The 25,970-nt window shown below is 42.6% G+C and overlaps 1 protein-coding gene across 2 annotated transcripts; it reads left to right on the top strand.

Annotated features, from left to right (window-relative positions):
• Nucleotides 1-13,996: 13,996 nt before the first annotated feature.
• On the top strand, nucleotides 13,997-25,541 carry ENPP5 (ectonucleotide pyrophosphatase/phosphodiesterase family member 5). Of its 2 annotated transcripts, none has more exons than XM_042986495.1 (4): nucleotides 13,997-14,150; nucleotides 16,762-17,625; nucleotides 19,334-19,510; nucleotides 23,596-25,541. In XM_042986495.1, exons 2-4 carry the CDS (start codon nucleotides 16,797-16,799, stop codon nucleotides 24,018-24,020), a joined length of 1,431 nt encoding a protein of 476 aa, XP_042842429.1. In that variant the 5' UTR covers nucleotides 13,997-14,150; nucleotides 16,762-16,796; the 3' UTR covers nucleotides 24,021-25,541. The 2 variants fall into 2 exon arrangements, with proteins under 2 accessions (XP_042842429.1, XP_007085174.1); XM_007085112.3 differs by having other exon boundaries at nucleotides 23,593-25,541.
• The last annotated feature ends 429 nt before the right edge of the window (nucleotides 25,542-25,970 follow it).

Below are 25,970 nucleotides of genomic sequence, written 5' to 3'. Positions count from 1 at the left end.
AGGTAGGCATGAGTTTGGTCTTTAAAAATTTGAAGGCGGTAGGCAGGTAAAGAGTAGACAGAGGTGTATCCAGACTAGATTTCTCACCTCAGCTATTTCATCTATAGCCGTGAATAGTATTGCTTTCTGGAAGCATCATGCTTGCCCGAAAACGGGGAGAAATGTTACAGAAGGGGTTGGGATTATTTGTTCTTGATTTTTCTTTTCAATAGATTGCGTAGCTTGACAACAGAGGATGTAGCTTGCTCTTGTGTATATTTAGTTTTGCGTTAAGTAGGAAGTCCAAGTTAAACATGTACCAGTGAAACTAGGAGATTCCTAAATTCATCCCCATGTTATTGATAGGTTGAAAACTAGTCACTTCAGAAAAAGAAAGGAAAGGGGCGCCTGGGTGGCGCAGTCGGTTAAGCGTCCAACTTCAGCCAGGTCACGATCTCGCGGTCCGTGAGTTCGAGCCCCGCGTCAGGCTCTGGGCTGATGGCTCGGAGCCTGGAGCCTGTTTCCGATTCTGTGTCTCCCTCTCTCTCTGCCCCTCCCCCGTTCATGCTCTGTCTCTCTCTGTCCCAAAAATAAATAAAAAAAAAAAAAAAAAAAAAAAAAAGTTGAAAAAAAAAAGAAAAAGAAAGGAAACAAAATGAAATAAAGCAAAACAAAAGGAAACAAAACCAGAAAAGGAAGAGAAAGGGAGGGAGGGGAGGGAGGGAAGAAGGAAGGAAGGAAGGAAGGAAGGAAGGAAGGAAGGAAGGAAGGAAGGAAAGAAGGAAGGAAGGAAGGACATCACCTGTAAATAGACTTAAAAGAAATGCCGAAGTGGTAGATAGAAAATGCAAGCTATTTAATTGCTTCAAAAATTATCTTTGTGGTGGGATGCCTGGGTGGCTCAGTCGGTTGAGCATCCGACTTCAGCTCTGGTCATGATATTGCTGTCCATGGGTTCGAGCCCCACGTCAAGCTCTGTGCTGACAGCTCAGAGCCTAGAGCCTGCTTCAGATTCTGTGTCTCCCTTTCTCTCTGCCCCTTCCCCACCCATGCTCTGTGTGTGTGTGTGTGTGTGTGTGTGTGTGTGTGTGTGTGTTTCAAGTAGTCTCCACGGTCTCGAAAATAAATAAACATTAAAAAAAATTATCTTTGGGCTGTTAGCGTCATAGGATGTACTAGAGGCAGGACAGAGTTGATAGTGGCACTTTGGAGCCAAACCTCTTAGGGTCACATTTGAGCTCTGACACAACACCTAGCGGCTCTGTGAACCAGGCAAGCGGTTCAATGTCTCTGGGCCAGTTTCCTCCTGTGTAAACTGGGGAATGACAATAGTAGCCAGGTCACTGAGAGCTAAAGAAATTCACAGGAGGAAATGGCTTATGTAAGCGTTTGATACAGACACTCTGCCATTAGTTAACTGATGAGTAGCTTCCTCCAGGGAGATTTTGTCAAGGCCCCCAGCAAATCGTGTTTTCCAGGTGCTGGAATGCTATCAATACAGAGGGACAGAGATGGAAGGTCGTCAGGGGATCACTTCCGGATCACTTTGGGGATGCTTCGTGGCCCCTTCATGAGTTTATGCTGCAGCTGTAGGTTTTTTGTTCTTTTTTTTAACAGACATGTTCACAACCTGTCCAAGAGCTGTAGGGAAAGTGTAGTAGCAATCCGTGACACCCATTCGGTTTCCTGTCTTTTACTGAGTCGGTGATGGCACAGGCTAACTCATCCCTCCAGGTGTGAATGTGTGAGCCTCACTGACCTCCCGATTTCATTTCTACCTTCCTCCAGGCCTGCAGTCCTCTCCTTTCTAACTCCGATGTGACAAGGATTAAACAGTGAGTCTAATGTATTGCACTTCAAAATTTCTCAGGGAATGTATGGACGAACGAATAAAAGATACGAGAATCCTGAGGTCAGGTCAGTCCTGTTCATTTTGTTTTCTGCCCAGTTTGATATGGAGGAAGAGAACTCATCATTTGGGTATAAACAGTGGTCCCAGTAGAGTGACACAACCATTAGTGTAGAATGCCAGAGGATTCATCTAACATCATTTCTAAAAAGTAGAAATTCATGTGGCCAGCTCTGGGGTACAAAACACATCACTGAATGTTCTACCTGATAATGCTAAGATCTCATAGAGGAAATTAAATGTCACGAAATGCCCTTAATTATGGGAGATGGCAAGACTGTTCTTCACAGCATTCATAACAGCATAAAGGGCATCATACGAGGAAGAGAGAGGAGCACATAAGGGGCAGAGTATGGGGTCAGAGTTCTGGCAGGACTTGCAGAGGTGGCTTGAGTCTCCAGTATTGAATTGTTCTGAAAGAAAGAGACAGAGAGAGAGAGATTTTATTTGCTGGTCCCTCTACTAAGGAAGGGATTACATAGGCAAATCAAGATAATTTCCAGAAGGATATCCTTTGCTTCAGATTTTGGCAGTTTGTCTTCACTGGCCTTTCCAGGAGCTCATATTTTTGAACATCAAAAGAGATGGTACAGGACACAAAGAGATGTGTCCGGAGGGCACAGGTGGGGAGGACGGTGATGAAAAGGAATCACTGGTAATAAAGTCACTGGGGTTGGAGGAGTAAGAAGTCAGTGTGGACGTGTCAGCTTTACCACATGAGTGCCTCACACAGAGAACTGAGGTGATAACGGAAATATCCCCCCAAATAACACGAAAGACCATGGAAAACTCAGCAAAGGGTAGTTGGAAAACCAGGAATATGAATATTATAAATAACAGGATCCTTCTACATAGAGAGTTTCCTAACCTGCTATTCTCTTTTGTCATAAGAATTTCCCCTTATTATTAAATATTCTTCAAAAATATGCTCTTTAATGGCTGAATTGCAGCCATCATATGAAAATATCAAAATGTTCTTAATCATTGCTTTTCATAAGTCACTTAGGTCGTTTCTTATTGAGGAGTATTAGTACTAAGACTTGGGTCAATGTCATGCCAAAATCTGTGTTTCCCATCTCTGACGGGATAAATTCTTCAAAAACAGACTTACTAGGTCAGAATTTTTTTTTTTTCCTTAAATCAGTGAATGATGACTGCCAGCACCACTGGCAAAAATTGATACTGGAAAAACACAGCTGACTTTGGTTAAGCCTTCGAATCACCTGGCAGAAGCAGAAATGTTAGACGGAAATAGAGACGAGCCAGCATGGCTTACAATGCCATGGGGTAGCAGTCAGTATGATTTGCAGAAGGAAGTAAGAAGGTAGGCGATTCTGGTGAGTCCATTAGGTGTGAATATATTAAGAGAGTTCCTACTGCTTTAGTTTTATAACCCTAGGAGGTCACTTAGGCTCTCTAAACCACTTGCTCATTTTGAAACTTGGGGCTATTTACCACCTTCATAGGTTGGAATACTTAATATTGTTAAGGTAAATCTTCTCTCTAACTTCTCTATAGTTTCCATGAAATCTTCATTTCAATCCAGGCCAGCGTCTCTGTAGAAATGGGCAAGCTGCGGGGCACCTGGGTGGCTCAGTCGGTTAAGCGTCCGACTTCAGCTCGGGTCACGATCTCGCGGCCTGTGAGTTCGAGCCCCGCGTCGGGCTCTGGGCTGATGGCTCAGAGCCTGGAGCCTGCTTCCGATTCTGTGTCTCCCTCTCTCTCTGCCCCTCCCCCGTTCAGGCTCTGTCTCTTTGTCTCAAAAATAAATAAACGTTAAAAAAAATAAAAAAAAAAAAAAGAAATGGACAAGCTGCTCTTACACTTTACATGAAAAGCAAAGGAACTGAAATAGCCAAGACAATTTTGAAAAAGACAATGCCTGAAGACTCATCCTACCTACCTCAAGATTTATAATAAAGTTTTGGTAACCAAGTCCCTGTGGTGTTGGCATAAGGAAATACAGATAGATCAATGGGCCAGAATAGTGTCCAGAAATAGGTATGTATGTGGTAAATTGTTCCTGGCAAAAGAACCAAAAAAAAAATTCAAAGGCAAAGGAAATACTTTTCAACAAATGGTGCTGGAACAACTGGATATCCACATGGGAAAAAAAATACCGACTTGGATCCCTATTTCACACCATGCACAAAAATTCATTCTGGATGGTAGAAAGATGTGTAAATAGAAGTTCGAGAGCCTTGAATTATAAGTTTATAGGAAAAAGCATCTGCCTTCAGGCTCAGACTCTCTCCCATCCTTTTCAAACCCATCAGGATTGATTCAGATTAGGTTAAATCCTGGCCTTCAGTTCCTCTCAATTCCGTATTAACATACAGAAAAACCTAAGCTTGAATTCCAAAATTACCATGTATCTAAGGAATATAATTGTTTCAAATTCAAAAAAGGACAGAAATCGTTAAGATGTTCCATCTGAAGCAAAAGATTGAAAAGGAGGGTCAAGAATTTTATGTAAACATGATAAATATTCTTAAAGAAATAAAGTAATATTACTTTATAAAGAATAAGAATTTGACAACAAATTTCATATATTGAATAAAGAATAAGAAATTATTAAAAATGGAATTTTGTAAGGTATGATAGCTGAAAAATACACAAAAAAATGAGATAAAGAACATGATAGATACAGCTAAAGAATGAATTAGTAAATTGGAAAATCAGACATGAAGGAAATCTCTCAGTAGCCAGAAGGATTAAAATAGAAAAGCTAAGCATACTCCACCTTGTCTTTATGATATGGTATCAACTCTCCCCCCTCAAGATAATCAGAGTCGATTATCCCCCCATTACTGTAACTCTTTGCTGATCCACTGGCGTGAGAAGCCCAAAGTGGCCAGATGGTGACACAGCTTCAAATTTAGTAGAACCCCTAATTTGTCTGCTACTCTAGACATAGCTCTTTCTGGGAACTAAGACCTTTAACCTAGTGGAGCCTGAAGTTATGAAAATGGAAAGGACAAATTCCACAAATGGGTCACTGGGATCAAAGCTACAGGGACTACTCCTACTTCCACCCCTTGGTTCCTAGACCTGTGTGCTCTAACTATTAACGATATGGCACCATATATTGCCCTTATTTTAATACATATATTCCAACACAGAGGACTACACTCTAGTCCTCATGGTGTGTTCTCTGAGAGGTCACTGTGCTATTCAACTAGACCAGCTGCTTCTGGCTGATAAGGTATATGGTGAAACCAGGAAGCCCTGGTTTTGCCTCCTTTGCAGTAAAATTGGTCCCTCATCTAAGGAAATGTTGTTGCGGGATACCACATTGGTAGACTAGACATCCAGATGCCGTTTGATGGAGATATTGATTTGTAACTGGTGTAGATATAAATTCTGGTAGGGAAAAACTGCTGCTATTCTCCTCATTTGAGGGCTTAGCATTAGTCTCTGGTGCTGACATTCAGGCTGGATAAACCTTGGTGAGCAGGCTGGTGACATTCAAGCTGGATAAACCTTGGTGAGCAGGCTGGTGACATTCAGTCTGGATAAACCTTGGTGAGCAGAATCCCATTCAATTAGACACCAAGGTTTTCAAACTCATACTCTACCTTTTATTTCAATACAAAGCAGCCATCCTTAACCCAGTGTCATTTCAATTCTAAAGATGGCTCCTCTCTGAGTGACCACTCCAGTGCCGTTTGCTTACCTCTCTCTTACACAGTATCTGTGTGATGGCTGTTGAAGAAAGAGACTATGAAAGCTCCACGTTTCCATATCACCTGATAAGGGAACTGAGTTATTAAACTGACTGGCAAAATACCAAATCCTCCTTCCGTAGACGCAAGACTGAGCCCTGGCACTCCTCCACTGTGCTCTTCACCCTGCAGATTCATACCATTGAAAACCTCCTGGTCTAGAAGGAAATTTAGAATCCCCCACTCTGAAGACCACAGACACCTTGCCAGTAAACACATGGGCTTGGTTTCTACAGAGCTAAAGTCTTGTCAGCCTGAATTCCAAGTCTGTCCCCAGAATATCTCTCTGATGTCCACCCTTTGGGGTCTTACTGAGATGCATTAATAGCCTGGTTCTGCCACGTACTAGTTGTGCGATCTTAAATGAGTTACTCTGTCTCCCCAAGATCCCGTTCCTGAGCTGTCATAAGAAAAGAGTCATTTGTATTTCACAAGGCTGTTGTATTGCCTGGCACAGTGGCTGGTATCTGGTTTCCACTAAACAATAGATATTGTTAGTATTATTTTAGTAATAGTGTTATTTACTTCATTTCATGCCCACTTACCCTCCCTTGCAGGTGACCATTATTCCAGCTTTATAATTGTCCCACTGTCCCCGTCTCTTCTATGTCCCTCCTACTCTTACATCCGGCTCCCTAGTGGATTTTAATATTTTTTTTCAATGAGTCTATAGTACCCATTCTTGGATTTTTTTAAATGCCCCTTCTACTTTTCACCTTGCCTTGTACACCATCCCCTTTCTTATTGACTTCATGATTAATAAAAAATGTGCAAACAAACTTATAGCATGTGACGATGAAGTCACGTCCACGAACGACTGGAAAGCATACACCCATGTGTGCTGACATGCCTATTTCTTCTGACTCACAAGTCTGTGATTTAATGACAGGTTCATATCCTAAAATTGTGGTAGCACTGAAAACACATGACATGACAGCATGTGACACACAGTAAACTAGGAATGGGCCAACAGATGTTACCAAAAGAAAAAACAAAAACAAACAAACAAAAAACAAGAAAAGAAAACCATACTGACTCTCAACGTGCACAAAACCAAAAGCCCAAGTAGTTTACATTTTTCAGTACAAGGGTCCAAAGAACGGTCAGCCTGACCCATGGCGTGAGAACTGGCAACTCCTGCCAAATGAATTAAAGAAGTGATGTTCATTTCAATGACAATTACATCTTGACATCAGTTAAATGTCAGTGTGCTGGGCCATTGTGCCACCTAGCACCACTTGTGATCGAAAAATTATATTTACTGCTCTGGTGACAATGTGCCCTTCTGCAAAAACCTTCATCTGCCCCCCTATCCACTGTCCACAAGGACAACTCCAAACTCCTGGTCCGGTTTTCAAGGCCTTTTGGTATGGGGGTCTCTATTTGCTACCCCCAAATATACCTTGAACTTTCTCACCTCATGATTTTAAATGCTTGCCGTCTTCTCTGTTCCATCTACTTTATTGAAATCCCACCTGTCTTTCAAGACGTTGCTTGAGCACTAGCCTCTCCATTGCCTACTATTGCCATGAAATCCCAATGTCTTATTCAGTCACAGCTAATTTCTCGGTCCGGTATATTTCTGTATCACTTCTGTGTGTTCCTCTCTTGTAGAAAATACTATGTTTTGCCCTGTTTTCAAATGTTTAAATATGTAGCTTTGGTTAAGACACTCATTCTCACTGAATGTAGAGCATGGCCATGAGAAACAAACTCAACAACATTGGCGAAGGTGTTCCAAACATACATCAAAAACTATGAAGCACTATACAAATGTAAAATAGTCTCCTTATTCTATTCGTGTCCTATGAATGAATATTCAATTGGTTAAAGCAGGCCTAGGAGACCTTAAATGGTGGCTAACATTGAATTTTATACTTTAAATGGGTGAATTCTATTTTATGTGGATTGTACCTCAATGAAGCTGTTATTTAGAAAATAGTAGGTTAAATCTTTATAGATGGGTCAGTGAGTTTACTCTGCCCCACTACCATGAGCAACATAGCTCACTCTGGCCAGTGAATTCAGGCACGCATATGCCTTTAGTTCTTTTTTTTTTAAGTTTATTTATTTATTTTGAGAGAGAGAGAGAGCACATGCATGGGCAGGAGTGGGGGGCAGAGAGAGAGGGAGAGAGAATCCTAAGCTCCACACTGTCAGCACAGAGCCCAACGCAGGGTTCCATCTCACGAACCACGAGATCACAACCTTAGATGAAATCAAGACTTGGATGCTTAACCAACCAGGTGCCCCAACATACACCTTTAGTTCTAAGCAAGAACAGATGAGTAAATCAGCAACAAGCCATTCACACTAGATGGATTCTCCTATGAAACAAAGTCCCCATTAGAGAGCAGAGAAGGAACTAGGCCAGCGGGTGGCTCATACCCAGGCAAGGTGGAGATGGATGGAGTCCTTTGTGAAATCGGAGAACAGGTGACAACAGGTGTAAACGAATAAAGGTGAAAGTGACTTGAAGAGTCAAGAAGCTCTCAAGGATGTCATATCAGAAAATTTATGAGAAGGATGTTGAATTTTCTGACGAATCTCAACATTTAAGATGAGTTTTCCAGGCCAAAGACTATTCGAACCTCCATAAGCCAAGCGTCCTCTTTGTCGCCCGTGGCTTTACACCTTCTTTCAGCGGCCTGCTGTGTAATGACGGTCAAAGAGCAGAGCCAGCCTTGAGCAAGCTATGGGAGATGTCAGCTTTGGGTGGGCTGCCCCTTACTTTCTCTTTCTGCTTTCACCTTCCTCTAGGTGCCAGTCCATTTACTCATCTCTCAAAAGAAAACGCCCAGCCTACTGACCCATTCTTCTCAGCTTTCTCTCCAGCAAAGCATGCTACTTTGAGGGATTCAGAGAGACTTTGAGTCACACACACGTGTAAGTAAATGGCTAATGGAAGTGGATCTGACATGGCTCCTGGGGAAAAAAACAAAAAACCAAAAAACACCATAAGGTGAAGTGATGAATTTCCGATTATGGAGTTGGAGCCATGCAGGAAGCGGGCAGGGGGACGCCTGCCCTGATGTGCCCCATGCTGCCACTCCAAGAAACCCATAAAGCTATAGAGCAATTGTTACCTGCTTTGCCTCTTGCTATATTGTCACACTTACCAAAGAACCCAAGCAACATAATAGTTACAAAGGATGCCCACATTTATGTTTTAAAGGTAATACCTAGAGCGGGAAAAAATATCTTTTTTGATCTAAGTGTAGGACGGTATTTTTTAGGCCCTTCCCCAACTCACAGTGAATTTGCAGGATTATAATACCCATGATGAGCCAATACTTGTCAAAATAAACGGTGAGGTTAAACTAAGTACTTTGAGGCTTCCTAGGGAATGTATTCTTTACGAAGAACTAAGGATGTGGTCGTGACCAAATGTTTTCACCCCAAACGCCGTGAGTCTACGTGCAATTTTGCATTGAGAATGTGCCTTTCCAGATAAGCCTCAAACCAGATAGCGAAAGACAAGTGCCCTCTGCCGACACTACCACATGCAAGACTGATCGAGTTACTCAACAGATGACACCCAGCTCTAGCCTAGAAAATAATAATCGTTTCTCTGCTGTGTAACTTCCACCCTTCCCTCCATTAGGTGGAAGGACATGAAAACCAGCAGAGCAGGAGCCCCAGGGGGTTCCTGCAGTTGCAAGTTCTTAGATCCTACAGACTGAACGTATATATGTGCTATTCTACACACCAAAAAGTACCAATGAAACAGTCAAACGCCGCTAGGCCCGATTCGCGAACTTTCGGGCGGATCATTACAGAATAGGACTTAACTTTTTGCTGCTATTGTTTACTGAGGTATACTTTACATATGGTAAAGTTAAATATTCTCAGGTGTAGAGTTCTCTGAGTTTTGACAACCTTACAGTCAGGCATCCACCATCACAATAAAAATTCCTGAGGGGAAAATGGGTGATGGGCATTGAGGAGGGCACTTGTTGGGATGAGCACTGGGTGTTGTATGTAAGCGATGAATCACAGGAATCTACCCCTGAAATCAAGAGGACCCTGTATACTGTATGTTAGCTAACTTGACAATAAATTATGTATTTTTTAAAAAATTCCTTCACATCAGGGGCGCCCGGGTGGCTCAGCCGGTCGAGCGTCCAACTTCGGCTCAGGTCATGATCTCACAGCTCATGGGTTCGAGCCCCGCGTCGAGCTCTGTGCTGACAGCTCAGAGCCTGAAGCCTGCTTCAGATTCTGTGTCTCCCTCTCTCTCTGCCCCTAACCCACTCGCATTTTGTCTCCATCTCTCTCAAAAATAAATAAACATTAAAAATTTTTGTTTTAAATTCCTTCATATCAGAAGGTTGCCTTGTGCCCCTTTGAGGCTAATGCCCTCCCTTCACCCCAGGCTCCTGGAAACCACAGATCTGATTTCTGTCCTTATCCTTCTACCCTTTCTAGAATGTCATATAAGTGGAATCAAACAGTGAATAGTCATTTGTATTTGGCTTCTTTCACTTTACAAAATGCTTTTGAGACTCACCCATGTTATTGTATGTATCAGCACTTCATTGCTTCTTATTGGTGAATAGTATTTCACTCATGGATACACCACAATTTGCTTATCTACTCACAGTTGAGGACATCTGGGCTGTTTCTAGTTTTTAATGATTACGAACAGAGCTGCTACTAAAATTTGCATCTAAACTTTGAGGGGTCACCGTCTTCACTTCTCTAGTCTGAATACCTCGGAGTGGGATTCCTGGCTTGTGTAATACATGAATATTTAACTTTATAAGAAACTTCCAAACTATCTTCCGAAGTGGCTGCATCATTCCCACCAGCAATGTAGGATAGCTGTGATCCTTCTGCATCCTCGTCAGGGCCAAACGTTGTCAGTTTCCTCGATGTGAGCCATTTTAATAATTCTTCACGAATTTTTTTAATCTAGCCTGAGCTATAGAACTCCACATTCTAAACAAAATAAATCAATTGAACATGTCTGCCAGCTGCATCTCCCGGGTTGAATAGGGTCCCTTCAAAATCCACGTTTCACCTTGAACCTCAGAATGTGACCTTATTTGGAAATAGGATCTTTGTAGATGCAATTACTTGTGCACAGACGAGGTCCTCCTTGATTGAAGTGGGTCTTAATTCCAGTGGCTGGTGTCATTATGGGAGGCCACGCGGAGACACAGAGGCAGAGAAGGACCACCATGTGACCACGGAGGCAGCAGTTGGAGCTCCCTGCAACAAGTCAAGGAACGTCGGAAACCACCAGAAGCTGGAAGAGACAGGAAGGATTCTTAGAGCCTCCGGAGGGACTGTGGCCCTGCCAACATCTTGATGTCAGAATTCTAGTCTCCAAAACTGTGGGAGAATAAAGTTCTGCTGTGATCAGCCACCTCCTTTTCGGAGTTTGTTACAGTAGCCCTATAAAAATGATACACATGAATACAAGCTACAAAACACCAGAATACAAAGAAGTTTATAAGGTTACATTTGGCTTACCTAAAGCTTTCGGAGGATAAAACACATAGTAATTGTTGGCAGGAGAATATAGTTCTCATCGGTACAGATACATCATTAGCAACCTAAATTACTAATAGTCATAAAATACTTGGACTAAGTCTCTAATTCAACTTTACACTCATCAGACTGAACTTCCACCAGTAAGTCCAAATTAGTGAAGACCTACTTTTTATCAAGAATCAAGGTCAGTCCAGAACCAGAGTCCCAACGGTTCCTAACCCATGGCTGTTGAATATGGGAGACCCACATTTGGCAGACTGTTCTATAAAGAATCATGAGGTCGACTTTCTTTTAGTTTGGCAGTTTGGGGTACAATGTATTCAACCTTAAAGGTTTGTTTGTTTGTTTGTTTGTTTGTTGAGAAAGAGGGTGAGACAGCATGAGCAGGGGAGGCGCAGAAAGACAGAGCATCCCAAACAGGCTCCACACGGTCAGTGCAGAACCCAACTCGAGGCCCGAACCCATGAACCATGAGCTCTTGACCTGAGCTGAAATGGAGAGTCAGACTCTTAACCGAGTGAGCCACCCAGGCATCCCAGGGGTTTTTTTAATTGTAAGATAGTTTGCTCATTTCCCCTGCCATGAGACCAGTTTTGAAAACAAAACTGCTATGGCAGAGCCAGTCTTGGCTATTTCATAAATCACACCTCATATATCAGTTTTAGCACAAACACCTCTTCCAGCTCCTGAGGAAGAAAATAATCCAGTATTAAACTTCCTTAGATAGGCAGAGGGACCCCATTCCTGCTCCAAAACTCATGAAAGAAGTTGGCTCTTCTGGTACCCTGTTATTCAGAAACACATTACTAGCTCAGTGATGATTATATTAATTTAATAACATAAAATAAAGGACTAGGCGGTCTACAAAGGTCAATAACAGGCTGTAGCTTATGTTACCAATAGCTCAGCAGCTATTACAATTGGATAGAAATCGAGGCAACAGGGCAGACGATGTGGTACAGATGTGCGAGTAGAAATTCCACATGTTTACAATCATTCTTCTATCTACACTATTCAAGACCGAGTTTCTCCCCAGTAGTGACGTGAGATATACAACAAGCCTATCAGCACAACATTACGCGTCATTATAGGGAGATCTGGAAAGAGTCTTTGGCACTTGCTGAGCCCCTCCTGAGTCATGTTCGTGTTATGTGCTGTGATTAACAGGTGCACCGTACCTATTTCACCAGGGTGGCTGGCGAACGCAATCATGCATTCCATAACAAGTTTGTGGAGCAAGGCCAAGTGTCATCATCTGATCAGAACCCAACATTGTTCAGTGACCCGGATAAAAATCTGGTTTTTCACTCCTTCTGCTCGCTAGTCAGCATGCGCTGTTCTTTGAGTGTTTGGGAGAACACAGGGTTGGCCTGTCTGTGGGGGACGAGGAATTATAACGTTGGGCCACCCCGTTCCAAGGTTGAGCAATTTCAAAGGACAGGGCTTAGGGAACTTGGAACAATCTGTCCAACTTCACTGTCACTGGGTCTGGCTAAACACAGAAACCAGCCTCTCTAATTCCCGCCCTGCGTCTGGAAAACCATAAACCCAAGTACTACAAATAAAAGGCCATGGAAGAGTGAGTGCCCAGATACGCTTTGGGATGATATGATGCAATCAGATGAAAGCAAATTGGGGTAGGGGCTGTCCCTCCACAAGAAGTTGAGAGAAACAGAAAAAATTAAGACCAAAATGTTTCCCAATATTCCCATAATTAAGCATCTACCCTTAATTACCAGCAAGAATGTCTATTCAGTTTACAGTGCCAGCACACTGGACAGGGAACGGAAGCTCCAGAGAGGAGCCAAAGCCACTGGTTGTGCTCAGTTTTGTGGGCTAATTAGATGTGGAAACTGAAATTGTGACAATCAAGCAGATATTAGTTGCCATTGCAAAATGGTCAGAATTAGGCCTGGGGATCACGTAGATGGACAAGTCCTTTCAAGGGAGCTCCAGGTCATTATTACAATTTATGGTAAATACAGCCGGGATGAAATTGACAAACCATTGCACAATGCTCACACGCAAACACGGCCACCAACAAACCAGAAAACTTCCTGAAAGAGAAATGAGACCTGATGGTTGTGGCCTGATGGTGCATTTGGGAAAAAAGCTAGAAGCGGAGTCTAGAGCCTAGATGAAACTATCAGAGTAGCCTCTCCCCCTGTGCAGATTAACCTAACCCTGAACCTGGCTTGGTTGACTTTGAGCAGTCTCTCGTACCACAGAGACCTCATGCTGCAAAAACCTGGGGCTTATAGTGAAAAAAAAACCTTCAACACTGGGGCTGCAGAACTGACCGAATTAAACCCTTTTAAATCAGATTTTTCTGAGATAAAGCAGGTCACACCAACTAACAAAGAGTTAAAATTTCATTGGCCCATCGACTCCCTGGGGTGCTCAAGGGTTCCTCTGAGCAAAGTCTAGGGTATGGAGTCACCAATTTTTGATAAGAAGAAAAAATGACCAAAAAAACTTGAGAGATCAGATAAGAGAATAAAAGTACTTTTAACCAAAACGGTGTTGACAAACCACTGGGGTAGCATTTTATAACCTTTCTGCATCACCGACTACAACACAAACTGCGGGGCTAGTTAAAGGCACACCGCAGGAGGCTGTGTGACCCGGCTGAGAGCGGACTTCAGCTGGAGCCGATCGCGGGGCACATTCGCCCCGCCCCTGGGGCCTCCCCGTGACCCTCTGCTCCCGAGGACTGTGGCCCCTTCACCCTCCTAACGCAAGCAGCGCCCGCCCCCTGGTCCCGCTGATTGATAGGCTGTGCAGCGACTCCCAGGAGCCCGGCAGAGGGAACTGTCCTACCGCAGCCAATGGCAGCCAAGAGGCGGGACCTGCGGCCGGGAGGCGGTGCTGGTCAGGTGCTCTGCCCCGAGGCGGCTGCAGGTGAGCCGCTGCAAGTTCAAGGGGTTCCGCTCGCTTTCGCCACCTCCCAGCTCTCCGCACGGGTCCCACGGGAGGCCCCTCCAGACTCACCCTCCAGTTGTCCCAAGCCCATGCGGACCGTCCGGATCGCTGCGAGGGTAAGAGTCCAGGGGAGTGGGCGGCTTGCCTCCAGGGGACTCACACGGGTCCTGTGGTCCTCTCAGACCTCTCCCCCCACTTTCCACTGCACAAGCGCACAAGCCACGTGGGGTCACCGGCCGGCTTCGGTCGGTAGAGGTCTACGAATTGGGAACGCACCGTACCCGCGCCCCATCCCAGTGACTAGGATGGAATCCCAGGGGAGGAGATGGGACGCTACTTCGTTCTCCTCTCGACGTCTCTTCCCCCGATAACACACGGACTCCTTCTCCCCGTTTCTAGGCGCCCCTTTCCTCTATTTCTAAGGCTGTCTGTGGTGGAAGGATTGGAGGGGAGGAGGAACTGGACAGCAGCCAGGTGAAATCTGGAGCCAGAACGAGGGATTCCACTGCACCGTGCAGCATTTTGTGTATGGAAGAAACGAAATCTGAGATTTCTTTCATCCCCACCCCCCACCTCTCTGTTTATTGCTTTATGTCATCGATGTGATAATGTTGGTTCTTACCAAACATTCCTAAGCTGTAGGCAACACTTAGCCTTTGTTTATTTTCCTTTGTCCAGGAAAGGAGCTCTTTCCTGCTTACCACAGTTGCTAAATTAATTTACTTAGAGGAAAAATCAGGTGTCTCATGTAGCTGATTGTTTTATTAGCCTTAAATTATATTTGTTTCATAACAGACTTCCTTGTGTTTGCAAGGTGAAGGAGAACAGAAGAGGGGAGAGGAAACAGCATCCTCAGCCAGATGGTAGTCAATATATTTTGCAGTTCCTTATTGGAACTGATTTGTTAACGTTCCTTCCAGAACTGGAAACATTATGGTCATTTGAGAAAAGAGTTTTTTAAATTTAATTTTTGAACCATTGTATGGAGACCAGTACTTAAAGCAATTTCGGTTTAGGTAATGTTCTAGGTGTGGTGAAATCATAGTTAAAATTTACTGCATCTGAAAGCAAAGCGAGCATGCTGAGCCGTTTTTATTTACCTGTACCTGTAATATAGCAAGAAGGCAAGACAGGATCTGTTTTTGAGGTTTAACAATATCTTCAGCATGTTCGGGTCGCCTGGGTGGCTCAGTTGAGCGTCTGACTTCGACTCAGGTCCTGAGCTCGCAGTTTGTGAGTTCCAGCCCCGCATCGGGCTCTGTGCTGACAGCTCGAATCCTGGAGAATCCTGGAGCCTGCTTCGGATTCCGTGGCTCCCTGGCTCTCAGCCCCTCCCCCACTAGAAGTCTGTCTCTTTTTCTTTCTCAAAAATAAATAAACATTAAAAAAAGTATCTTCAGCATATTCAAATTAGGAAGGTGGCAAAAGCTGAATTCGGGAGACTTCTTGGCACAAAGCGTGGATGGATCCAAGTTTGGGTGGGCTTATAAATACCTTCATGCAAGAAGGGACAAGGAAAGGAGGGAACCAAAGATCCTGTTTGACGTGCAAGCCCATTGAGAGCTGACAGAATTTACATATGTCTTGCTTATCCATATTGTGTTTTCTTAGCTTTCTTGAATAGCATCACCGCTTTTTAGAAGTCTATGCAGATTTTAAACAACCAGCCACTCAACAACCTTGACCCAGGGAGAGCCTTTAATCCTGTCAAGTGCCTTTTTCTCACATATCCCTAAGATTAAGTGCGGGTGAATTTTAGCATCAGGAGAGTCAACACCAAATTGCAGAATTATAGTTTCTGTTTGTACTTAAGTCAGAAACTAATTGTTTTAGTTTTTAAGAAGGCTATGGCTTTAATTATTAAATGAATGCAGATTACATTTCACAAGTATATTTGAGTGTCACAAATTTTATGTCACTTCAGAAGAACAAGTTCATCTATTTTCTCCTTTTTCCAGTAATATCCCTAACCATGATGAACCAAACATAAGGCCTGGGCTTTGAAAATAGAGGGGTGTGTGTGTGTGTGTGTGTGTGTGTGTGTGTGTGTGTGTGTTTAAAGCGTTATTATTGGCTTTGCTAATGGTGCTTCCTTATTTCTAGGTTCCTGTAGTTGGTCTAACCATAATGATAAATATGTGTTCATAGGTATTTGACTATATAATTTTTTCTGACCAGAAGTCAGAAGTCTGGGTCCCCTGCAAAAGTTTCTGAAAAGCTTTTGTTTTTCTTAAAAGTGAATGACATCAGGGGCACCTGGGTGGCTCAGTCCGTTGAGCTTCCAACTTTGGCTCAGGTCATGAACTTGAGAGTTCGAGCCCCGTCTCTAGCTCTCTGCTGTCAGCACAGAGCCCACTTCGGATCCTGTGTCTCCTCTCTGCCTCTACCCCTCTCATGCTAGCACTCTCAAAAATTAATAAACATAAGAAAAAAGTAAATGATATCCTATTTTCAAATGATATTTGGGGAGTTTAGTTAAGTGATTACTTTGAGAAATGTTTTAAAATTCTTGGGAAGGAGAAGTTTCTAAAATGCAACTAAACTTAGTTTTATTATACAGGTAGCCCCGGTCTCTTGTTTGAAATGGCGCAACGTAATTCTCACAGGCTGTGGTTTATGGTCTTACTGGGATTCCTAGGTACCATCACTGACAGTTGTGGGTAAGGTATTAAGTATACCAAAAAAAAAAAAATTATTGCCATTAACTTCTATATGTTTTTTATACAGATTATCTTGCACTGAACTGATCACATACTTTGAAAATGACTGCAAAACTTCTCTGGGTATCCTTCATACTTGCTGCATTAATATTTTCAATTACATTTTCCCTCCAACCAGACCAGCAAAAGGTTCTCCTGGTTTCATTTGATGGATTCCGTTGGGATTACTTATATAGAGTTCCAACACCCCATTTTCATTATGTCATGAAATATGGTGTTCATGTGAAGCAAGTTACTAATATTTTTATCACAAAGACCTACCCTAACCATTATACTTTGGTAACTGGCCTCTTTGCAGAGAATCATGGGATTGTTGCAAATGACATGTTTGATCCTATTCTGAATAAATCTTTCTCCTTGGATAACATGACCATTTATGATTCTGAGTTTTGGGAGGAAGCAACGCCAATATGGATCACAAATCAGAAGGCAGGACATTCTAGTGGTGCAGCCATGTGGCCTGGAGCAGATGTAAAAATACATAATAGCTTTCCTACTCACTACATGCCTTACAATGAATCTGTCTCATTTGAAGATAGAGTTGCCAAAATTATTGAATGGTTTACATCAAAAGAGCCCATAAATCTCGGGCTTCTTTACTGGGAAGACCCCGATGATATGGGCCACCATTTGGGACCTGAGAGTCCGCTCATGGGGCCTGTCATTTCGGATATTGACAAGAAGTTGGGATATCTCATACAAATGCTGAAGAAGGCAAAGTTGTGGAACATTCTGAACCTAATTATCACAAGCGATCACGGAATGACCCAGTGCTCTGAAGAAAGAGTAATAGAACTTGATCAGTATCTGGATAAAGACCACTATATTCTGATCGACCAATCTCCAGTAGCGGCCATCTTGCCAAAAGAAGGTAAGTCTGACCGGGTGGCCGTCTGGGGCTGGGGCTACTTGTGCCCAGGGCAGTGGAGAGGGGAATTTTTGTTTTTGTAATTTAAATATGCGTGCCTGTGCGTTGGTAATATTCTGGGATTTAACCCTTAGACTCTGAAAAGACAAAATCTCTTTTCTCGGCATGTGGTTTTTCACTTTTTCCAAGAGTATTGAAATTGATGTCCTCTATATACTTACGGCAGATGGATTCAACCATTTTGGAGTCACGGAATATGATGAGAGCTACAGCCTCCTTTCTCAGAAAAATTGAGATGGAAAAACATATAGAATTTGCATGCAATTCCAGTGATTTTATGGAAGCTCTAAAGCTTTCTATGGATCCTTTTGCAGGACCTACTTAATAGGGAAGCAGTGCAGTATGGGAAGGAGAAAGCGTTGGCCAATCTGAAGATTTGTTTTTCCTGTCTATAAGTAGAGGAAGTAATAACAATACCCTGAACTTTTTACAAACCTTTCCTCAAAGCCTCATACCAACCTCGTCACCTAAGTGTTAGTTCGATTGTAAAGACGGGTGAACAAACTCAGGTTTAACACCCCCAGTTCACAAAGGAAGTGCAGAGCAAAACTCGGACTTTTGCCTTCTGTTTTGTCACCATCTAGAGTTAACTTAGGTATCAAATGAGACCAGATTTTGAAAAACCAAATATCTCACAAATGAGCATTATATTCCTTACAAGGGAATACGAAACGGTGAATGTTAAGATCTACGTAGGCACCTGTGCACAGACTTTTTAACAAATTCAGTATAAAATAGCAAGTTTTTTTGTTGAGAAGAGTCACATTAAGTCTTCAATTTTCCTTGTAAATTTGGAGTGTGTTCCCTGTTTGGATGGTGGGAGGCAGAGAGGAAGCCCCAACAAATCAGTATGAAAAACAAGAAAAGGATTAAAGCTCTGGTCCCAGATTCGCTGCTTGAAGCCACAGGGAGTACTTTGCCACACCTCCAGGGTTTTAAAGAACTTTTTCAGGGCACCTGGGTGGCTCAGTTCTAAGTGTCCAACTCTTGGTTTCAGCTCGTGTCACGATTTCATGGTTCGTGAGTTCGAGCCCTGCATCGGGCTCTGTGCTGACAGCGCGGAGCCTGCTTGGGATTCTCTCTCTGCCCCCCCCCCCACCCCGTTCTCTCTATCTTTCTGACAGAAATCAATAAATTTTTTTAAAAACTGAAGAACTTTTCTATTTTATAAGCTGCTCTCCACCGCGAATCTGTCCTTTTCTCAATGGCTCTCTCACCTTCCAGTCAGCATATTTTTTGGTCTAGAGACTCTCTGCACTCGTATCTCTCAGAACTTAGCTCTTTGCTTTTATTTGGGTATTTCAGTGCCCTAGACATTTGACTTAGTGCCACCAGTTGGGGGGTGCGTGTGCGCACGTGCATGTGTGTGGTTAAGTCTTCAGAGATTTCTAGTTCTATAGACTGTGCTCTCAATTCCATAAAGTGAATTTACTTACAACAGAAGATGAATCATGCCTGTTTTCCCGTCAAGATTCTCTCCTCAAGGGGGTAGGAATTCTCAGGTATCTGGCTCTCTTTCGTTACGTTCTGCCCGCTGGCATTTTACCTCAGTGGGGTGTCTGCAAGGAAGAAACGTCCTGTTGCCATGGTGGTTTCTTTGACTGTGACAGTGGCTTGTTCTGAGTGCCTCTCTGCATCCTTCCTCTTTTAGGTAAATTTGATGAAGTCTATGAAGCACTCGCTCATAGTCATCCTAATCTTACTGTCTACAAAAAAGAGGAGATTCCGGAGAGATGGCATTACAAATACAACAGCCGAATTCAACCGATCATAGCAGTGGCTGATGAAGGGTGGTATATCTTACAGAACAAGTCAGACAACTTGCTGTGTGAGTATGTTATATTGTGTCTTCCCATTCTCCATTGTTATTTGCTAAAGTAGAGGCTATGGGTAATACAGCAGTTTATTTCCTGATCGAATAACTAGTTGGTGTCATACATTAATAGCAAATCAAAGATCCCTGGGGCTTTAAAAAGAGGTAATCTCGGGCACCCGGGTAGCTCAGTTGGTTAAGCGTCCAACTGCGGCTCAGGTCATGATCTCAGAGTTTGTAAGTTCGAGCCCCACATCAGGCTCTGTGCTGATGGCTCAGAGCCTGGAGCCTGCTTTGGATCCTGTGTCTCCCTCTCTGTCTCTGTCTCTGTCTCTCTCTCAACCATAAATTTTTAAAAAAGAGGTAATCTCCCAAATGTTTATTTCTCTTGAAGTTGTCAGACCAAAGATATGCAGAGTGCCCTATACCTCTAATTATAACTGTCATGTTCCTGAGAAAAACATAACTGAAATGTATAAAGTGGATTATTTTCTGCATCTGTTTTATGTTCTGATATCATAATAATTTAATCTCTTTCTGTATTCTAATTTAATTAGCTTTCTAGGTGTTTTTCTTTTTCTTTTTTTTTTTTTTTTGCCCTTCTGTCTCTACCAAATATAGGCCAACTTTGTTTTGTACCTTGGAAACATTTCTAAAAAGAAGTGCATCTGGCATGGATAATCATATATCAAGATATATTTTTCTAATACTTAGCAATATAATTTTGGAGAATAAATGTCAGATACAATGGCAATCCCATTCGAAATTCAAACATGCAAAATAATGTGCTTTCTGCCATCCTTAATGTATACTTTTTTTCTTATATAGCTTTTAACAAGTTAGTGAGATGGAAAAGCCATCCATAGGATTTCACTCTTCTTCATTGGGTCTGTCATTTGCATATTTGCTTTCAAACTGCCTGCCCTCTCCCCACTCTGCTTTGCATTGCCAGTGACTGACTTCTACAGACTAAATTTCACAGGCTCCTTTGCAAACTGGCTTCTGGTAAGTGTTGACCAGTTGGCCAATAGAAGACAGTCACAGGAGTTTGGGAGGCAGGAGTTTGGAAGAAGCCAGGATATTTGTCCCCCATGTTCTCTATCTTAGGCTGTGTCTCTCACAGTGACTTCATTTCCTCTGTTAGCTCCCTCTGGACAACTTTTCTGTCTACAGCCTGAGCTCCTACTGGGCAGCCCTGACTTTTGGGCTCTGGTTAACCCCACCTCTTCCCTTCTGTCTCTCCAGCCCTGTGAGGCCAAGGGGACATAGGAGATTCCTACTATTCCTCATCCTTGGGTAACCTTGCCATCACTGTGTGCTTTTCCGCTCTTAACACTTTTGTATCTGGCCCCCATATGAAATTCCCCCTTTTGGGCTACCTTGAGTGGATATTAACATGACTGCTGCCCAGTTCACTAGGAGTCGTTTCTCCTCTGTTACTTGGATGATGAAGGAAGTTTTGATATAGTATATCAAAACCATATAGACATGTTTTTTTCAGCATTGGTCCTTGATATATCCAAGAGAGGTACAGAAATGTCCCTTTAGGTAGAATTGGGTTCCTATCATGTCTGTTGATGCAAAGAAATGTGGTTGCCTGGCCATGGCATTTGTAGTACATATGGGAGTCATAGTGGCACATATATACAGGAACATGGTTTCTGGTTCCCGAAACAGGTGTTCCATACAGATAAGGATCTGAAGCCAATATTTAATCACACCAGGGGAGCTGTTTTAGGAAAGCCTTTAAAAATCATTTCTTTTTTTCAAAAAAAAAAAAAAATTGAGGGGAGGGGCATGAGAATAATTGTTGCCTTTGTATGTTCAGATTTTCAGATTTTTATGTATGGTGCAGAGAGCTTTTATGTTAGACGAGTTGCATTCAGAAGATGGGGTTGTTCCATCTCTGAGGGGATTTGTACTTTACAGTTAATGTAAATTTAAGGTGCTCTCTTGAAATTTTGGTTTGGTGCACTACAATGACACAATAGATTGGTCACGCCTATTTTTGGTAGAAAACCTTAATAACGCTCCTATTTATGTTGTATTATGTTCAACATAATTATTTTAAGTTTATTTATTTTGAGACAGAGAGAGAGACAGAGAGAGAGTCCCAAGCCGGTTCCATGCTGTCAGCGCAGAGCCTGATGTGGGGCTCAAACTCAGTAAGCGTGAGATCATGACCTGAGCCAAAATCAAGGGTTGGATGCTTCCCCAACTGAGCCACCCTGGTGCCCCCTCAATGTTATTATTTATTCAATGAATATATGAAATAATTATCTCTTCAACAAATAAGTACTGGCCTGTATATTCCTTCTCATCCTCAGTTCCACAAGAGAACGAAATCCTACTGTCCAAAAGCAGTGGTTCGCAAATACGTTCCCTGGACCAGCAGTATCCAAATCACATGGGAACTCATTAGAAACGCAAATCTTGGGCCTAACCCAGACCTACTGAACTAGGAAATGTGAGCGTAGAGCCCAACAATCTGTGTTACACGTGTCCCCCAGCCAAGAAGTCTCACACACAGAAGGAAGTTTGAGAACCACTGCCCTCAGGCATCCATTATTAAATATCGTCTGTTGGATCAAGCAGATATGGTTGGGGCCACTACAAAATGAAGTCCCTATTCATGGGAAAGGGTTTAGAAGGCATGAGTTCACTTCAAATCTGATTTTCTAGGAAGAAGTGTGATATGAGAGAATTATCTTTGCCTTCATGATTGAGAGTCTAGATCCCAACTTTTCACGGAAGTGAGCACAGCTATCATCTAGCCCATTACAAATTACATAATGGCATATTTCCCAGGGTTACTATCAATTAATTAGCTAGAATAACATATAATACTAGTCAGGTAATTAGTGATGTCATAAATCCAACATTATTTTACTTGAATAAACTCAAAAAAGAGTTGTGGCATTCAGAATGACTTCTTCTGATGGATTGAGCCAGGCAGATATGGAACTACTTTGAGGAGATGACTCGGGGTGAACTCATGACTTTCAGAGGAGCTGTTTTAGGATTTTCTCTTTTGCAGTGTTGTGTTCCAATTGCCTATTTCCCTGTAGTGAATGTGGGATATGGAGACTGATTTGCTAATCATTCTCACCACCTTTAACATACATCCTGACGGGGGGTGCCTGGGTGGTTCAGTCCATTGAGCATCTGACTCTTTATTTCAGCTCAGATCACGATCTCAGGGTCGGTTGTAGGATCGAGCCCTGCATCAGGCTCTGTGCTGAGTGTGGCACTGCTTGAGATTCTCTCTCTCTGCCCCCCGCCCCTCTCTCCAGCTCGTACTCTCTCTCTCAAATAAATAATAATAATAATAACAATTTAAAAATAATAATAAGATAAAATAAAGCCTAAGACAATTGTGTTAGGTTGCCACCTTACCACCTGTGGCTGCTTCCCCTCACACCCTGATACACCAGGCACACATGCCTTTAAATTGCAGTTTTTATTATGCAGGAATTTCTGTCCATCAATTTTATATCTCTTGATAAATCCGAAGACTTGTAAAGTTTTTACGTGTGGCCACACAAGCACACAATGCTAAATTGTAGTTTGATCCGAACCACCAAAAGTCACTAGTGGATGGTAGCTGTTGCTAGGGGTTCGATTTTTGTGGCATCTTTTGTTTTCTTAATTTACTGTGTTTCCCTTTTCATTGGTTAATTATAAATTGATTGTCCTTATGACTAAGAACGCCTTTATCCCTTTATCTTGAGAATATAATTGGGATAAATATTTGCTGAATATTAGTTTACCTGCCACAAAACAACAACAACAACAACAACAACAACAAAACAGTCACTCATTTTCCCCTGACTTGGCTCAGCTTTGCCCTTTACTCTTCCTCCTCTGCTGTTTCAGGTATTTTCAGCCTGCGTGAAAAATTTGTGATCATGTGACTTTTCATTTTATAAAGTGAATGGTGATGTTTACGACAACAGAGATTGTTCATAAAAGATTATCTTCTTTTAAAAGACAGACTAGATACATGTTGCATTCAAGGTCAGACTTTGGTGATACCACTTACTTTCGTATCAATGCCATCTGGTTGGCTAACTTACCCATTCGTCTTATCTTTCCAGTAGGCAACCACGGTTACGATAACGCGTTAGCAGAAATGCGTCCAATATTTTTAGCCCACGGTCCTGCCTTCAGAAAGAATTTCACAAAAGAAGCCATGAACTCCACAGATCTGTACCCGCTACTCTGCCACCTGCTCAATATCACTGGCATGCCACACAACGGGTCGTTGAGGGGCGTCCAGGATCTGCTCAGTTCAACGACCCCGAGAGTGTTTCCTTACACGCAGAGGCCCACCCTCCTCCATGGTAGGGTCAAGCCAAGGAAAGATGAGCACGAGGCGTCGTATGCGTATTTCCTAGGGGTCTCTCTTGGCAGCATTTTGGTTCTCGTATTTTTTGTAATTTTCATCAAACATTTAATTCGCAGTCAAGTACCTGCCTCACCAGATATGCAGGCTGAAATAGCTCAACCATTACTACAAGCCTAACGCTACTTTAAAGTGGAGGTTGTGTAATGCTGTCCGTGTTTAAGGGTTTCAAATTCTAGGAAACCAGTTTCGGACATTCGTGCAGATCAGTAAACAGTTACATACATATGCAGGCACAGCCCCCCCACACACACACACACGTGCGCGCGCACACGCACGCATACACACATACATCAAACACACACATAGACCAAATGCCCATACCTATAAAGGATTAAAATGAGGAAGTATATTTCTGTGGTTTTCTCCGGCTTAGGGGTAGATAAAATCCTGCTTTATTTGGACTTGGCACATACAATGTATATATTTAGCAACTTTGCACTATCTAAAGTTCCTTATACATTGCACTTTAAATTACTCTCCGAAAGGGTACTTTTATGCGAAACGCACTTTATTGACAATTATGTCTTCTAGCTTGGTTGACAAAGACAATTTTTTCGGCCAACGTCGCAGAATACTTGTTATTTCTTGTTCAAGCTGAATGAAATTTCTAACAATTCCTGAATACTGTAGAAATCTATCCCCTTATACTGGGAGTGCAAGAAGAAAGTCAAAACTGTTGCAAATTAAATGTGATGACCTTCATACATTGAAGTTTGGAAGGACACATTCCCAATAGCAGGACTCATCTGTGGGCATTTCTTCTCATACTTCTTTTTAAAAGACATGGGTTTTCATTTTATGCTTCCTAAAAAAAAAAAAAAGACTCAAGTGCTGACAAGTTTGTCCTAAACATACTGTTTCTGTCATGAAACTCATTGTTCTTATTTTCTGATGAGTCATTTTGCTCTGATTATATAATAATGAAGACACCATAAACATAGATGTCCTTCCTACATAGTCCAGCACTGGCCTGTTCTGAACAGAAGAGATTGGGGACCACCTCAGCAATGTCTTCCCTTGTTCTGTAATTCTCTGCTCCTTCGAAAACCGAATCACTGCTAATCACATTAAAAATCAAATTAGATACAACGATGTTTCTTTTCTTTCTGGTAACGTGTAGGAAGAGAGAGTACGAGCATCTTTAAGATTTGAGCACTTGCAGATCCACAGGCGAGACAGAGCTCAAGCTGTGTGGGTCACTCCGTTCTCAAAAAGGGCTGTGAGGAGCTAGGGAAGGAACATTAGGTGGGACTGTGCCTGAGATGTTCACACTGTACCCAGAGCAGTGCTAAAGGACGCCTGATGGCAGAAATCGGCAAAATAGCCCCTAGAGGGGACAGGTATCGAAGCAAGGGGAGCTGAGATCATAGCCTTATTTTCATGAAATATCTGGATGCCCCCTCACCGGGTGCTCCGTGAGATCAAAGATGAAGCCAAGGTCACAGGCTTCGACCACCTGGGTAGTTTTATCATCTGCCTGGACACTCAGCTCTTCTCATCCCGACCACCAAAGCTGTGCTTTAGATCTCTGAAGTAGTCAGGCTGGGGAGACCTATGGTTTACCTGCAGTTTCTTAGAGGAAAGAGAAGACCCTGGAAAGAACAGCTTTCTTTGGGGAAAAAAAAAAAAAAAAACCCAGCTTATAGACAGATGGCCCACAGATAGTATTGTGATTTTGCGTATATTAATGTACCAGCTGGCTAATGAACAGGTAAAATAGTATATGTATTCCAGAAATAGAGGATAGAGCAGATGTAAGGAACAAGGAAATATTTTTCCCTTCAAAAGTATAGTTGTGAGGCACCTGGGTGGCTCAGTTGGTTAAGCATCCAACTTTGGCTCAGGTCGTGATCTTGTGGTCCATGAGTTTGAGCCCCACATCAGGCTCTGTGCTGACAGCTTGGAGCCTGGAACCTGCTTCAGATTCTGTTTCCCTCTCTCTCTGCCCCTCCCCTGCTAATTCTCTCTCTCTTTCAAAAATAATAAACATTTGTTTTAAGTACAGTTGAATTGGGGCTGGGTGCCTGGATGGCTCAGTCAGTTAAGCATCCGACTCTTGATATTGGC

Source organism: Panthera tigris, chromosome B2 (genome assembly GCF_018350195.1).
Source record: "Panthera tigris isolate Pti1 chromosome B2, P.tigris_Pti1_mat1.1, whole genome shotgun sequence".
Classification (NCBI taxonomy): domain Eukaryota; kingdom Metazoa; phylum Chordata; class Mammalia; order Carnivora; family Felidae; genus Panthera; species Panthera tigris.
The sequence above is the reverse complement of the archived record's forward strand: the minus strand, read 5'-3'. Positions and strand labels throughout refer to the sequence as shown.